The sequence below is a fragment of the Myotis davidii genome, unplaced genomic scaffold (genome assembly GCF_000327345.1).
Source record: "Myotis davidii unplaced genomic scaffold, ASM32734v1 scaffold185, whole genome shotgun sequence".
Lineage (NCBI taxonomy): Eukaryota > Metazoa > Chordata > Mammalia > Chiroptera > Vespertilionidae > Myotis > Myotis davidii.
In genome coordinates this window covers 3,302,124-3,319,561 of record NW_006297811.1, presented here as the reverse complement: position 1 = coordinate 3,319,561, position 17,438 = coordinate 3,302,124, and the positions used below count along the sequence as shown (strand labels likewise).

The window sequence follows — 17,438 nt, the reverse complement described above, 5'->3', positions numbered from 1 at the left end:
GCGGTGTTCCTGCGCGCCGGAGGCCACTAACGCACCGGCCGAGGATGTCGGGGCGCCAAGCCCGCCGCCGCCCGGGTCCATCTCGCCGCGCAACTCGTGCCGCCCTCCAGACGGTTAAAACGCCGCGTCGAGCCTCGCTGCTCAGGCTGCCGCCGCCCGCTAGGCGGTCCGCGCCCTCTGCGGCTGCTGTTTGCGGCTCCGCCGTGCAGACCTGCGCTTTGGGCATCTGCCTCACTTGGGGTTCCAGCCCATAGGTGCTCTTGTTTTCTTTCCTAGCTGTTAAAAGCTTGGAGGTGGAGGGAGCGACGGTATAATCCCCCCAAACCGGAACGAATGCCCTAAACATTTGGGCAAACCAGGAAGAGGGCGGTGTGTGTGCAAACGTGGTTTCCCGAGGGGTAGCTGAACCTTTCCCGTCCCTTACATTCTAGATTCCCGCTGCCAAGGACGACAGCGACCGTGGGCTTGCTTTCCGCGCTCTTCTCCTGTCCTTAGCTAGCTGTTTGGTTAGAAAGCTCAGGGCGACCGGGGAATTTGGCAAGAGCGGAGCAAGAAATATTTCGAAATGTTTCTAGAGGATGCCTCAGCCCCAGCCCGAAGCCAGGCGCTTCGGACGCCCATTGCAAAGCAAGGCCCTGGCGCTTACCTCCAGCGTCCCGGCACTAGGCGCTTTTGCGGGGAGCACGCGGGGGACGCGGGGTGTGCCGGGGTTTGCACTGGGGATCTGAACTCCGGAGCCCATCTCAGGCTCCACTGGGCACGCATCCCAGACCCCGGTGGCCGCGCGAAGCTTATTTTGGGGCCTTGGCGGGGCGGAGGTGGGGTGGACTCGGCCCGCACGCCTCTCGCCTCTCGGGGACTTGGAGGTCAAGCGTCCCTTTGGCCGGCAGTGCGGATGTCTAACGGTGGACCCGTTTGTTAGAAGGACCCGATGACGGGAAGGTTTCCCCTTTTCTCCTGGTCCTTTACTTCTCCCCAGCCTCCATCTCCCCATCTCCCCATCAAGATTCCTCTCTCGGGCCCTCACCGGTTACCCCTCTCTACTCTTTGCCGCCCAGGAGGCTGTGAGGACGGCTTCCTGCAGGGCTCGTCCCCACTGGCGTCCCCGGGAGGCTCTCGAAAGGGCTCCCCGGCTCCGGCCCTGGCCAGGCCTGGGACCCCGCTGCCATCACCGCAGGCCCCGCGGGTGGATCTGCAGGGAGCTGAGCTCTGGAAGCGCTTTCACGAGATCGGCACAGAGATGATCATCACCAAGGCGGGCAGGTAAAGGGCGAGCTGTCGCGCATGGCCCCTCACCGCACCCGCTGGGTGGGTTAGGAAGTGGGGGGAGGTTGGTCTCCGGTAAGCATTTCCGTATAGAGAAGGACAAGGCCCCGGGTAGTGGATCACTTTTGAGACTGGCTTTCCCTCCCTACGCACTCAGTGAAGGGCATAGTCCGGCCGCCCTCTTGTTGGATGCTCAGGAGGAAATCAGGGTCGCCGCCAACATGCTAGCGGCTCTATTGATACGCTGCGTACAGGGTAGTTACAGATTCGTGATCATATTTACAACTGTCCAGACATTGATTTAGGCTCTAGTTATTGCTTCTGGGACTGTGGAACAGATTACTTCCCTCGCCTTTTAACCAACACAGTTTACTCTTTAGCAATCTAATTTGCCTTTTTCAGATTTGAAATTTACCCATTTTTGGTTCTTTATCAAAAGATTTCCTTGCAATGCGAGAACGTGGTGTGTTGTGCTATTTTGATATTAGACTAGGATGAAAAATTACTGGAATCTCTGGCAATACATGTTTAATCCTTGAAAAATGGTTACCTTGATTTTTAAAAACCACTTTTGTAGACCCGCAGTTACGCAGCTAACATTTTTTCCTCAATGAAATCCAACACGTTAGTCTACATTTGCTGAAGAAATCTGAAAATTTTTCTAAGAAGTTATATCCGTTCTTTGTTGAAAGTGAAATTTGCACATTCCTCTGTAAAATAAATGGATTTTTGGGCCAGATCATAGTAATTTGAAGGAGGCACCGAAATATTTGCACTTTAAAGTTTTCAGTTCATTTAGTGCAGTGAAATCTATGAATAATATCTTCCTTAAAAGGAAGGTAAAAAGCACACACCACTCTTTCAGGGAGTACACATGGCAAAAACCTGGATAGCATAAAAGTATCCAAACTTATTAGAAATTACAAAAACATATTTTATTGAATCCATATGCTACCTTCTACATTTTCACAGAGCTATTAGTAATGATCCAAATTCAGTTTTCAACAACACAAAGCAACAGTTGTCTTATAAAGGATGTAGTTAAAGACCTTTACTCTTTATCTTACAGGTGCACTGAAATAACACTAAAACAACCAGCGTATTAAACTGCTCTCATGCCTAGTTAGGAATAATGGACTTTCTTTTTTGTGCAAGTGGTCTTTAATGGCATTGTTATAGGAAAAAAATTGGTAAATAACAGTACTAAAATTCGTGTTATAAGGTAAATTGGCAAAAATTAGATTAACTGGAAGGATCCTAGACATACATCATTAGATGAAATTTTTTCTTAAAAAAGAAAGAACTGCTCTGTTTTTTTTTTAATATACATACAATAATTTGCTGTTCTATGCCTTGCTACTGTGCCATTTTTAAAAGATAGGTGCATTTAGGTTAGCATCTCCTATGATGCATCTGTGGGAAGCCAAGAGAAATTCAGATTTTCATTTTTCTTAATTAGCAGTGTTTTGAGTAAGTGTGGTTAAATGAGAAAGTATTTTCAGGTTATGGTAGGGGAAGGAACGATTTGGTAAATATACATTGAGCTTAGTTTCTGCTTTCAATAAAGAAGTTTTACTATACCTTTCAAATTTGGAGCAACTTTTGCACTTCACCTTTACCGTGCTGCAGACAGGAAGTCCTGTCTCAATAAAGAACATATTGTTTGGTTATAGCATGGCACATTGGCTCCTTGTGGTTTTTTATAACCCTTTTAAAATTTCACATTATAATATGTTTTATCACTTTCAGAAATTCAAAATTTCTATTTCTACCATTTGGGACATTTTATTATCTGTATTATTAAAGTAAATTTGCTTATTGATTTTTTTTAAAGTGCTTTCTTTACTGCCTTGACTCCTTCAATGTATACAATTATTTTTGCTCTTAGCTATACTGACATTTCAGTAACCACAGAAGCAAGTATAAGGTGCAACCAATTACATTTAAAAGCCTCTATGTCCCCTTTTCTGATTCTTTGAATTAAATTACTAAAGCGAATGGTATACATTTGTTCATGTGAAAAATTCAGATTCTGGAGATTACTTTTGCTTATTCATTCTCCATGTGTTATCACAAGCAAAACCCAAACCAAACCCCCTTTTCCTCCCCTCCCTTATAAATAGGCGCATGTTTCCAGCAATGAGAGTGAAGATCTCAGGATTAGATCCTCACCAGCAATATTACATTGCCATGGATATTGTGCCAGTGGACAACAAGAGATACAGGTATAGTGATTGGATGGCTAGAAGAGAACAGGAAAACGCTAAGATTTTACAGGCTACGTCTGTTTGATTTGTGACTGTGATGTTTGTTTCCAAAAGCCTGTAGAATTCCCAGAACCACAATCCAGGACCTTTCAGATCCAATAGCCCAGAGGATGCCTTCTTTTATAGTAAATGTGGAAACTTAATTCTTGTTTTGCTTTTTATAGATACAGAAATGTCTTTTAAGGACTGAGGACTTTTAATAGGAGGTAGTTTAGCGATGTTAAACCAAGTTGTTGTTTTTTTATACCGATTCACATTTTGATTAGAAGTTTGAGAGGAAATGTTAAATTTGTACATATATGTAATATTTAATAAAATGTTTTGTTTTCTTTGTGGTTTTTATCTTTTAATAAATTCACTTTATCTGATTACGTTCAAAATTGTACCTGTTTGAAGACTTTTCGTTTTTGAGAAAATGATTGAGGATTTTTTTATAACTTAGAAAAATAAAATCTCATAATTCATTATGAAATTAAGACATCTTTAACTTGGTAATGAATTAATTACCTTAGTGTTGTTTTTTTTGCTTGGTAGTTAAAACTATAGTATTTGGATTTTTGAAAGAGAATATATTTATGCAGGCATCAAGTAAAGTTGGAAAAGATATACAGTCTTCAGTATCAAACCAACCTTTGCTCTTTTTCTCCTGAAATTAAGCAAATCAATAATTTATAATGATTATGCTTTTTATTTTTCTGTTAAAAATGATAACATAAAAAAGGAGATTTTGAGTGAGAGACCAGAAATTACTGCTCTAAAGTTTGTGGGTTTTTTTGTTTCTGTTTTTTTTTTCTTTTATATAAATACCTAGAGCATTCAGTAAGTTATTAAATGAAATCAGATTTGGTTTTTATCTTTTAAAATTTAGGAGTTGCTTTTTGGAAACAGGTTTATGGTGTCAAAGTATACAGATTTAATTAGTACAGGCACATATGGAATACTAAAAAATGGATAATAAAAGGGACAGTTTAATTATTTTTGTTTGTGTATACATTATATTGCTTATTTTAATTACCTCATTAGGGAGTTTTGATAAAATATCTGCTGCATGACAGAGGCTAGAAGGCATTGAAGTTTATTTTTTAAATATCCTTGGTTTAAAATTCATATTCTATGTGGGTTTTGTACTGAGGAAGATAATGTAGTTCTTAATAAGCTTAGAAATTATTTCCTTTCTCAACTAAGTTTGTCTCATATTTCTTTCTTCAGATCTCTTCCATATATTTTGGACGGTTTGTTTTACATAACTGATTCTTATTATTTTTACATAAAATGCCAGCACAATTTCAAATGTTAGTACTAAGATACCAAATTTTAAATGATCAAATTGTAAAACATACACTTGCTTTCACTTATATTGCTTCCCAAGAAATTTATTTTTAGCATTTGTATTTAGAATGTTGTATGTAGCATGTAACACTTCTTCTCTTAGTGGGTGTAGATTTTTGAGCTACTCAATGTGCATACTTTTTCAAGGTTTTGATAGAGAATGCTACTCTATTTATTTTGGTAATAACTCTTTATCCATAGTGCAGGTTTTTAATTTTGTTTGTTTGTTGTTTTTGCATTTCCAAGTTTTGCATTTGATTTTCCAACTTTTTCAGCATTAATAGAAACATTTTTTTTTGGCTTATTCTCTGCTACCAGCGAGTGGCATTTGATCAAGTTAAACATTATTGTGACTTATTAGAATGTAAAATTAATATTAACAAAAGCCTGTGTATTTAGGAACTTATTTATTGAAATTACACTATACCAAGTAAAGGAATTTTTTTAATTGTTCTTAATTATGTGACTGTGTTTTTTTCCAAGAAAAGGAATTCAAGAATAGAAGGCATATTGAGCTCAAAATAGAGTGAAATATGTGACCGTAGTTGAAGTAGGGTCTCACCAGAGATGTTATGAAAGTGTTTCATGCTATTTTAAAAAAAATTTGTGTACAACACAGGTAGATTTCTCTGAGACTATTTGTAAATTGTTTCTTTACATTGTATGTTATATTTTAAAACACAAATGGAAGAAAAACAACAAAGTATGCACAGTAATTTATTTTCTATTCCTAAGTTAGTCATTGACATACTAGTATCTAGTTTTTGAATTAGTGTGTTTTAAGTTAGCACAAATAATAATCTGAATGTAGGATTACTTGAAACATTGGGATTTAAATGTATTATTTTTAGAGTCACTATTTTGATACATATAAACAAACAAAACAGGATGTTTTATCTCTTAATTAGGAGAGTAATATTAATTAGATCTCCCATAATTTTCAAAGTTTGATACATATTTTAATTAGTGGTATTTAATAATAATTTGCAGCATTTTCTTACAACAGTAAAAAAAGAAATATGCAGGAGATAAAATCCTACATTTTATGATTATTCAAACTAAAAATTAAACGGAATACTTTATCCTTAATTTGTAGTGTGATAGAGTTAGAAAAACTAATTCTAAATGATAATAGATAGAACTTTTTGCGATGAAAACAAACGTTCCTGAAACTTACGATAATTCCTTTTTGCCTTTCTGCCATCTATCTTATCAACTTGTACATAAGCCTAAAAAAGGGAATTGAAGAAGAATCAGGACACCTTTAGGTATAACTCTTAAGTATTTTTGAAATTTACTTAAAGGTGAGCTTGACAACTTAATAGTTTTTCACATCAGTTGAAAATATCTAACATGAATAAGTATAATTCCTAAGAATTAGGATGCTTGCACTTATGGTGGTGGCAGTATGCATATTTTCGCTAAACCCTTAATATACCACCTTGAGTGGTCAGTAGGCCACTGCTGCCTCAGGGGGTCTTTTAAAGTTGTTGAAATCTTATTTTAAATGTCTTGGATGTCAAGAGCAAATGATTGTACTTTAGACTAAAAATGTTGTCTAATTCTGCTGAGTTAGATTCCAAGAAAGCAATAGTTCACATACTGTGCCTTGTCATTGCCTTTTAGGTATGTTTACCACAGCTCTAAATGGATGGTGGCTGGAAACGCTGACTCCCCTGTGCCACCCCGAGTGTATATTCATCCAGACTCGCCTGCCTCAGGGGAGACTTGGATGAGACAAGTGATCAGCTTCGACAAGCTAAAGCTCACCAACAATGAACTGGATGACCAAGGCCATGTGAGTAGATGGCCTCTATAATGTGCCACCATTGGATGGTGCACCCATACCCATACTGTGCTGGACTGAAGGAAATGAACTTTTCTAAGATCATACTTTCCTGGTAGATCAGCAATATGCATAAGCTGTGAAAAATCAAGGTGGTATTTGCATCAGAGACAATGCCTGTGGCTAGAGTATACTACGAAGCATTAAATATATTAAAACAAGAAACTACATCTGTATTAGAATGAAAGTACCCCAGGCAGACTATTTAGCCAAAACACTTGTTTGAAATCCCATGAGATGCTAATTATTATATTCTGAATATGGATCCAGTTGGTTTAACCAGAATAATGATTTATTGTGTCCTCCCTGCATCCAGTTCTTTTCCCAGCTGAGGCTCATTGCTTCTCAATAATGTTCCATCTGCAAACTCCCAATTGTTTTGTAATGACATCTAATGTGTCAAAATAATAATTCCTTTTAAAACTCTTAAAACTGCTGAAATATGATATGTAAGTCAAAGCCAGCCATTCCAATAATATAGTCATTTTAGCATCTTATTAATTTTATGTGGTATTGTTTATAAGCAAGATTTCTACATTATTTTAATAAATAAGTAACTCTGGATATATGCTGATTTCCGTTGAAAGCTAGCTCTTTCTATTAGGTTTCTGTTATTTGAGAGGGTTTGATTGATGCAGGGTTAAAATGCCTTTTGACTAGTATTTCATACATAAAATGATGAACCAACTAGTTCATTTCTCAAAGGAGTGACATAAAGATAGCATATTTATGAGCAAATCTTTTAAAGCACAAGTGTAAACTGTCATAAACTAGTAATACTGTGATGACAGGATATGATTTGCAAATTGCTAGACAACAACTTAAGCAATGAACCTTAATGAAAGCATTCAAGTACAAATTTCATTGTGGTACAAAGGCAGTATCTAGATTTTAAGACACATCTGTCTTGTTTTGTTGATGCTTTTGTTTATTTGTTGCCTTTTATGATTTAAAACAGATTAGAAAGGTAGCATGGTTGATTCATGTCTGAATCCAACTTCATGCCCTATATTTTAGTGCATTAATTCATTTCTCTTCTTTTTATTCTTTATTTACACAGTTGAGATATGCCAATTTTTTTTCAGTTGACTTCAGTCTCATTGAGGGAGCTGACTTGATATGTTGCCAACATGTCCACCGAAGGATCTTATTTTTTTGGAATAGAAAATTAAAAAATAAATGCCATTAAGTGTTACTTACTTTAAAAAGCTTAAATATACTCTATTTTTCTGAGTTCAACCGTTTAATAATATATCTTTTAAAGAGATAATTGGATCTAAAAGCGACATACTGTCATAGATATGGTACAAACGCCTTTTAATAATTCAATAATTTAATAATTTAAATCATTTTATAATTCTGATGCTTTTAGATCAGATTAGTGGCTTTATATCTAATATCCACTATCTATAATACTAGATATAGATCTAGTAATTTATATATTTTTTAATTTTGTAATTTTACTAGACTTTAAAACAGTATTCTCCAGAGAAACAGAACCAATAGGATTATATAAATGTATATATAGGGATTTATATTAAGGAATTGGCTCATACTATTTTTGGGGCTGGTAGGTTTGAAATCTGCAGGGTAGATTGGCAGACTAGAAACCCAGGAAAGAGCTGATGATGTAGTTCTTATCTGAAGGCAATCTGGAGATAGAATTCCCTCTTCCTCAAGGACTTTAGTCTTTTTCTCTTAATAGCCCTCAACTGATTGGATAAGGTCCACCTACAATATTGAGGGCAATCTGCTTTACTCAAAGTCTACTGACTTAAATGTTAAGTTCATCTAAAAAAATACCTTCATGGCAACATCCAGACTGGTGTTTGACCAAATATATAGGTACCATGGCCTAGCCAAGTTGAAACATAAAATTAATTATCACACAGTATTTGTTTAAAACAAAAAACATTACAAATTGAAATTCAGTTGTTTATAACTAAATGATTATTATATTTCACTATTAGGAAAAACAAAAACATAGCAGAAAATAGGCAAAATAGTCAGATAAGTGTGTCATCTACCAGTGAAATTTTTCTTGTAAAGTTGTGGTAGATATAATACTTTAATAAAGGGAGACAATTAATATGTGTGGGGGACAAGGGAAGAAAGATATATATTTATGCATTTTGGGAACAAAAAAAATTGCCTTGGCAAGTGGTAAAAATGTATTGGATCAGTTGATACTAGAAGAGAATGTAGGAGAGAAAATGCTCTTTTTGTAAAAACATATTTTTTTAAAATATATTTTATTGATTTTTTACAGAGAGGAAGGGAGAGAGAATGAGAGCTAGAAACATCGATGAGAGAGAAACATCGATCAGCTGCCTCCTGCACACCTCCCACTGGAGATGCACCCGCAACCCAGGTACATGCCTTTGACCGGAATCGAACCTGGGACCTTTCAGTCTGCAGGCCGACGCTCTATCCACTGAGCCAAACCAGTTTCGGCTTGTAAAAACATATTTTTGAAGGCTTTGTAAAATCTCTCTATATAAAAGCCTAAGTCTCTGTCTGACCAACCGTCCAACCAGTAGCTAGGACACGCACTGACCACCAGGGGGCAGAGGCTCAATGCAGGGGCTGCTGTGATGCGCACTGGCCATTTAAAAAGAAACGGCACCACAGACCTGGTCCCAACAAACCGACACTTGGCTTCCCCCAAGTGGAACATAGGCCCCGCCACCACCCTGGAGCAACAGCCCACCAAATTGCAGTCAACACTGCCAAGACCCCATGGCACAAATTGTGGCCCACAGTCCAGCCCAGCCCGGAAACGGTCTCTGAGGGCACAGGATAATGACATCATTTAGCAATGCCCGGCTTCCTCTCCCTAGCAACTACCCTCCTTGGAGTTTCTTCAGCCCAGGAGCATGACTTGTTTTATAGCCAGGTGCAAACATTTTACACTTTAACCAAATGTCTGTGAAGCATTTTCATGTGCCTCATCTCATTTGATCCTCACAGAAGTCCTGGAGTAGGTAGAGAGGAGAGTCGGTAGAATTCTATTTTCTTTTCATTAGCTGGAAAACGGAGATTTAGAAAGTTTAGAAACTTGACCCGACTGAAAAGAAGTAAGAAATGGTGGAACTTGAAAATGACTTCAGGTTTTCTGACTTCACAGAATGGAGTCAAACACTGCTGCAGTTAAATATTTTACCCTTTGTTCCCCCTGCATCATCTACATGCTTTGTGTTGATATTTATTGCTGTGTTGCTAACAATTACCTGAAAGAGAAGTTGGGGTGCTTCACTGGGCTGGAAAAAGTTTAGCTAAATCAGAAAGCAGATCTAAATAAGCAAGTTTATTCTGTATATATAAAAGGCTAAGTTAACTCACACATGCACGATACATATAAAGCTCTCTCTGATGCCAATCACATGCGTGAGTTTCAATCTGTCATTGTCGAGCATGACTTTGGTTGACACTTTTATTATAGAGAAAGGGCGAATAGTGATATTACAATATTTCTTCTAATTATTTTCCTTTCTATGTGCATGAACTCGTGCACTGGGCCACCAGTGTTAGATAAGAAGCCATGGTCTTGGAGCCTAGATGGGGAGAGAAGACCCGCACACAAATAATCATGCTGTCAGCTCAGAGAAGTTCAGATGCGTCCTTATACCCACCAAGAGAGACTGAGGAGGCTTCCTGAAGAGAGTGTCTGTTGAGTTTATTTACTCAGTTTGATGGCCCCAAATGAGTTTAGGTTAGAGATTAGGAATTTGTTTCTTATTCTTCTGTTGATGTGATTCAGGTCTGGGAAGACAGTGGCATCATTATGGGAGGGCGTTCTAATTCAGAAGTCCCTGTCCTCCTGCAAGGAGCTCTCAGGGACTCTCCTCTCTGCCCTTGTATGGTTGTGGTCCCCCACCCCAGTTGTAAGGAAGTGATACTAATCTCTAACTAATCTAACTAAGGACTCAAATGAGAAGTGATTTTCTAATTTGGCTTTCTTTTTTTCTAAATTGTTTTCTGTCCTCCCAGTTCCCAGTTTTACTATACTAAAGATGTACAACTGTTCAATACAGTGAGAACGTCATGTAGACCTGAAACTTTTAGTAAAACCATAGTGATTGTAGGAATCAAATTCTCACAGGGCTGTGACTGGATCTAGGTTTACCTGTGATCTGAGATTAGGTGTCATTGTGGTTTTCCCCAAAGTGACTTTTCATCTTTCCAATTGTTTAGAGAGGAACATTAAGAATCTCGAGTGGAAATGTCCCACTGCTCCACAGCTAGTCTTTGAATGTTGTAAAGACTTTATAATCCCTACTTGCTCTTCAGGGAATCTGTAGCTGGCTTTATGTTGGATTGTATACAAACCAAGACTGATCAACTGAGGTGCAGATGTTTAGTGTGCTTGGGTGGGGTTATTTCCTTCTCATCATGTGCATGTTTCCCTATTCTCCTAGAATTTGCTCTCTAGAGCAGTGATGGCGAACCTTTTGAGCCCGGCGTGTCAGCATTTTGAAAAACTCTAACTTAACTCTGGTGCCATGTCACATATAGAAATTTTTTGATATTTGCAACCATAGTAAAACAAAGACTTCTATTTTTGATATTTATTTTATATATTTAAATGCCATTTAACAAAGAAAAATCAACCAAAAAAATGAGTTTGCATGTCACCTCTGACACGCGTGTCATAGGTTCGCCATCACTGCTCTAGAGAGAACCATTTAGATGAGCATTTTCCTGAAGAATTAGAAGACACTTAACAGTTGTACCTTTAACCTCATTAGAAGACATTTAACATGTGTACCTCCCTGCTTTGGCAGGAAGTATGGCCAGGCAGCCACAACCAGGGTACCTGTGGAAGGGTCTATTTTCCAGCTGCTGAGGATTCAATGATATAAAGGAACCCTACCTCTAAGTTTGCCCTCATAATCTTCTTATTCCTGCTTGAAAATTCAGTGGGGAAGCAAGGTATAACAGGGGAGGTTTCTAAGATCTTGATGGCAAGAACTTGTAACAGCTTAGAGGTCCAACGCGTTCATGTTAGTGGGCAAGTCACTTTGGCTCTCTGAGGCTTAGTTTCCTCATGGGTTATGTTGAAACCAGAGAATTTTGAGTGAATCAAATGAAGCTGGTTCACTTGAAAGTACATAATTCTAAGGAGTGCTTTATATACGGCTTCATGCCTGGAACAAAACCAAGGTCGCCTTGCTGTGGAGCTGGCAACTTGAGGTTACTGCATTGACCCCTACCATTTGAAGTGAGCCATTACTTGGTTTCACCAAAAATACAGGGAGCCAGGTTTTTGTTATCTCTCTTCATTGGTACTTTGCTTGACTTGTATCAACACTGAATTTAGGTCATTTAGAAAATTTCCAGAGTCAGCAGGTAGTGTTTCCTTATTGAGCTGTTTTATAAGGTACAGCTTGGCGTGTCTGTCAAACCACAGGCATTTTCGTCCCATCAGATCAGAAATAAGTAATCTCATGCTTCTTTTGACTCAAGCCTAGTGTGTTTAAAATGGGAAAAAATGTGTATGGACCTGAAAAGCTGCACTCTGTATTATGGAGATAGGCCCACGAGATATCTGTACCACTACAGATGCCAAAAAGAAAAGAAATCCTCCAGCTCAATAGAACAGAGAGCATGGAACATGCAGATCAGATGTAATTATTTGAGTTTCGGTGATGGGCATTATCATTGTGGTCTCCTTGTTTATGAGGCCAGTGGTTATCCTTGCTCTACTTGTTCTATTAAATAAGCAAACTGCTATTGACTGCTCATCATTATAAGTTTGATAGTTCATTAAAGATCAAATAATGCTATGTTATAAAGAAGAACTGAGGCTTGTTTAGCATTTCCTAAAATTTTCTAGGGATATATTAAATTCCTATAGAGAATACTGAAAATTATTTTGCTTAATTAATCTTGAGATTTTTTATTGGCGGTTGTCCTTTAATGTGCAAACATAGGCATAGATCAGCTATTTCTGTACCCTACCTCAGTATACCTCACCTTACGTCATTTTGGTGACTGAGGATAAGGATATATAGACAAATAAAGTTAAAATGTAGATAGCTATGTGGAGAAATCTTCTTGAGAGAACAAATACTTCATAAAACAGGAACCTTTTCATTGACTGGTAAACAGAAACTCAAATCAGTTTTCATTTCCTTCATTTCAAGTCAGTTCACTGTAGTCTTCTGAAATTAGTTATGCACTTAATTAGTTTTTTTTAATGTGAAGTAGCTTTCTCCAGTTTTTCTTCTGCTCTGGAAGTTGCTGATCATTAGAATTAAATCTCGCTTCTGTGTTTTTCAGATCTTCACTTGACTCATAGTCAGACATACATTTTATGGTACAACTACGTGTACACAGAAAACAATGTTTTGCAAAACAATACTTACCCTTACTATAAGTAGCACACTCTGTTTGCTGCTTTATTTTATAATTTCATTTATTTTAAACATTTTTGGTAGAAAATTGATTTTGTGGGCCCCTAATGGGTTACTGAAAACTGTCTTTTGTTAGACTTGGCTAGAGGGTGCAGAGTATCTCCAGGTGATGTTGAGGGCTGCCATCCGTTCTTCTCCTTTCCTCATACTTATGCTGCCTCCCCCTTAGGCATGTCTGTCCTCCACACATTTCCTCCCCTAACAGAAAGGAAATATTAGGGTAAAAATACAAAACAAAAAATACCTCACCACGGTGTTGGTTACCACCAGAGTGTAAAGACATCCCCTTGTGGCAGCAATGCACTGTCCCAGTAGAGGGCTCTTCGTGTTTGGGCTGACCAAAGCTTCTGAGTTTGGCTTATTAACTGCTTGGATCCTGAAAACCATGAGGTAGGTCAACCACTGTATTTTTCCAAGACTTTTGTTTAAGCATTTCCTCTCCAAACTCCAACACCCCCAAACCTGAATTCAAATTGTATAGCTTGGGAAAGATAGAGGCTTGTTAACTCAACCCATTCATGAATATGGAGCCCCAGCAGCAAATAGAAAATCCTCTTGGGTGAGGTTATTTCTTTACCCCACTTCCTCAACCTTGAAAGCAAGCATATAAAGAAGAAGAAGAAAAAAAACTTCACCCATAAACCCATCATTCGGAGATGATCACTGTTCATATCTTGGTATGGGTCCTTTTTACTGTCTATTTTTATATAGTTTGGATTAGTTTATAAACAACTTGGGTCCTTTTTTATCATGTAAGATTGAAAAGGAAACATTTTATTATGTGGTTAAAAATGTCCTAAACTGCATTAGTAATGGCTGAATAGTACCATATCCAGTTGTGTTGTCTTTCATTAACCTAACCAATCTACTTATGTGAGTGCTTTATAGTTTTTCCACTGTTGTAAAGGGCACATTGCACATCTTTGTACATGAAATGCTTTTCTGGATTTTGAATATTTCCTTAGGATAAATTCTCATAAGTGGAATCCCTGGGTAGAAGGTAGTTGGAGCATATTATCAGATTTCCCCAGCAGAGTCTGAGAGCACCAGTTTTCCTATCCCCCAGTGTCTGGGGTTTTGAAAGCCTTGTTGTGATGGAGGCATGGACACTGGGCTAGACAAACAAGAGACTTCGTGAACCACACATAAGGCAGACCTTGGGGTATCCTTAAAGTTCCCTTTGCCCTTGAATAGGCATGTTGCAGTCATTAATGGGGGAAGAATGTTCTCTGAAGAAAACCCTGGTGTGAGATATTTATTTTTTTAGGGGATGGGTGTGGTGGAATTTAAATAATCATTTCAATCTCACTTTTAGTTTTATTGGTTTCGACTCTGTGTTCCAATTTGGCTCATTATAAAATACTTATGAATTTATTTTTGTATTTTTTTTAGAAACAGAAAATTTGATGTTAAACACACTGGGTTTCACCTAAATAATGATTTTTTTTTGTATTTTTATGCACATTTAACAGATAACTTCCTAGCTCTCCTTCTCCAATTTTGATATACTTTATTAAATTGGCCTTTCTTGCCAAAACCGGTTTGGCTCAGTGGATAGAGCGTCGCCCTGCGGACTGAAAGGTCCCGGGTTCGATTCCGTTCAAGGGCATGTACCTGGGTTGCGGGCACATCCCCAGTAGGAGATGTGCAGGAGGCAGCTGGTCGATGTTTTTCTCTCATCGATGCTTCTGACTCTCTATCTCTCTCCCTTCCTCTCTGTAAAAAATCAATAAAATATATTTTAAAAAATTGGCCTTTCTGCATCCTTGGAAATTTTAATTTCCAACTGTGATTTAATTTACATATTAAATATTTAGTCATGGTGTTGAGATTGGGCAGAAGTTCCTGATGAATTTGGCTTTTCTTTCCTTGACATAGATTATTCTTCATTCTATGCACAAATACCAACCACGTGTCCACGTCATCCGTAAAGACTGTGGAGATGACCTTTCTCCCATCAAGCCTGTGCCTTCTGGGGAGGGAGTGAAAGCCTTCTCCTTTCCCGAAACTGTCTTCACCACTGTCACGGCCTATCAGAATCAGCAGGTATTGTTCTAAGAATTGGTATCTTTCTAGACTTTCATTTCAGTTGTAAATAGAAAGCTAGCTATCCTTTTACTGTATCTAAACATTATGAATTGCCAGAAAGCATTTGTAGTAGATGATGTTCAGGGTATATTTATTGTAGTAAAAATTCTTTATTCATGATTCCTCAAGTAGGACTAGTCTACTGAGGATTTTTTTTAGGCAAGAATGTGCCTCAAGACTGACAGTGTAGGCTTACTTTCCATTTTGAGATATTGAATCATGATGTCATAGTAAACTTAGAAAGTGTGTGTATTGTCTAGGAAATAGACATGTGGAATATGAAAAGTGAATTGTATCATAGAGCATGGGATTTGGTAGTTCACCTTATTTTAAAACTACAACCTAGATATAATGAGAAATATTTCAGAAGCATTTATCCTTTTTAGTTATATTTACAAAAAGGGCAGTTTCTTTCAAGATGCACTTTAATTGTGATAGAAGGTGATGCATATGTTTATAGTCTGAGAGATCAGCAATTGTGGAGTAATCCTTTCCTAAATTTGGGAATAAATTGATAAATGAAATATTTCTCGTCTGTTTGAATAAGCATACATGTATTTTCAAGGTTGTATTAAGTAGGTGGAGAATTCAATCAAACCAATTATTTAATCCATGCAATTCTGGTCAGTTTTTATAAGAAATAGGGATGTAGTTGAGGCTGATGTGGTGTGTGGCACATTTTTAAAAAGAATGTCAGTTGTCAGCAGAACTATTTTAGATCTCCGTTTCTCTTTCAATTTCTATACATCTCAGTTAAAAGTTTAAGGCTTTATAATCTCTCTGTTGTGGTTTCTGTTGTTTTAAAGCTTCTGAGGGGATGTGGATCCCGTCCTGTGTGACCCCCTCTAAGTCTGAGAGGCTCATCCACTCTCATCCCTGTGCAGGCACCAGTCCCACTGCCCAGGGTCCCTGCCCTCTCACACTCACATTGTCAGGGCTTTCTGCAGGCTTTTCAGAAGCAACAGGAAATTAACCTTTGGAAGGGCTAGAGACAATTAGGAAGATATTCTTAAAATATGTTAGGTGCAGAAAATGAATATTTTAAAGGAAAAATAAAATGCATGTGGAGAAAAGAGCAAAGTCATTTAGTACCCAACTCCATTTCATTTTCTTTCTCTGTCACTGTCTCTTTCTCAAACACACAAAAATTAACTGAGTTAAATGTTGTTTTTTTGTTTGTTTGTTTTCTCCCAGCCTCTGTGATACAATAAATGAGATACAGTGAGCTCTTGGTACATGTTGGTGACTAACACCACTTAACAAATGCTGACAAATTGATTAAGAGAGTAGAAAAATTAAAAGAAGGGAAATAGATTATGATAAAATGCAATCATGTTTATTTTTAAACTTCCTAGCTGCTATTTTGAAGAACTTATGGAATATTGGTAAGCAGCCTAGCCTGGTGGTTAACAGCATGGGCCCTAAAGTCTGGGGTCCCAGCCCAGTTCTACCACCAAGGAACCTTATGATCACAGGATACTTAAGCCTCAGTTTAAAAGAAAACATAAAATTCGGATAATAACTACATATGAGTTGCTAGGGGAATTAAACATAATAATATGCATAAAACTCTTAGTACAGCATACATGGTATGCATTCAATAGATGTGATGTCAGTAATAAAAATGATGATAATGTTAATTGTGCTATAGATCTTTGTTTAGACATGGTACCATTATATAAATCTGTACTCTTTTTTAAAAATACTGTTTTAAATATATATTTAAATTATTTAATGTTTTTAAAACATTTAATGAACACAGAATTGAGCTATAATGAATTGTAAAGAATTCCTTCAATGAGAGTGGCAGACACAATAAATTAATTAGCAAACCCTTACATTATGTAATTTATAATGTAGTTTTATCGACATACTAAAAGCCTATCATATGGAACTCATATGTCTCAGGTGTTACATGGCTGATTGGAGGATGGCTAAAAGCACACACAGGATTATGTAGGGACATTGAAGGTGACTTTCCAAAGATGCCTTTCTTTGCCTTAGTGTTATCCAACAGTGTTTGTCCTCAACCAAAATGGTACAGTCAGAAGTATGTTCATCAACTTTGTAGATTCTGCTAAACCAAGGAACAGAGGAAACAACGCATGATGTGCTTCTTAGAAAGTAGGCTGTAAATTCCTCTGGGGAAAGTGGAGATCTGGAAAGAAATAGATGAGATGCCGTTTACTAGTGTTAATTGCAAGATGATATAACAAAAATAATTTT

At 37.6% G+C, this 17,438-nt stretch overlaps 1 protein-coding gene across 1 annotated transcript in view; it reads left to right on the top strand.

Annotated features, from left to right (window-relative positions):
• TBX18 (T-box 18) overlaps positions 1-17,438 on the top strand; it is a 28,469-nt gene that overhangs the window by 1,057 nt on the left and 9,974 nt on the right. The window contains 4 exon segments of the mRNA XM_006773466.2: positions 1,059-1,263; positions 3,390-3,491; positions 6,489-6,660; positions 15,003-15,170. Of these exon segments, the coding sequence (XP_006773529.2) occupies positions 1,059-1,263; positions 3,390-3,491; positions 6,489-6,660; positions 15,003-15,170 (647 nt within the window).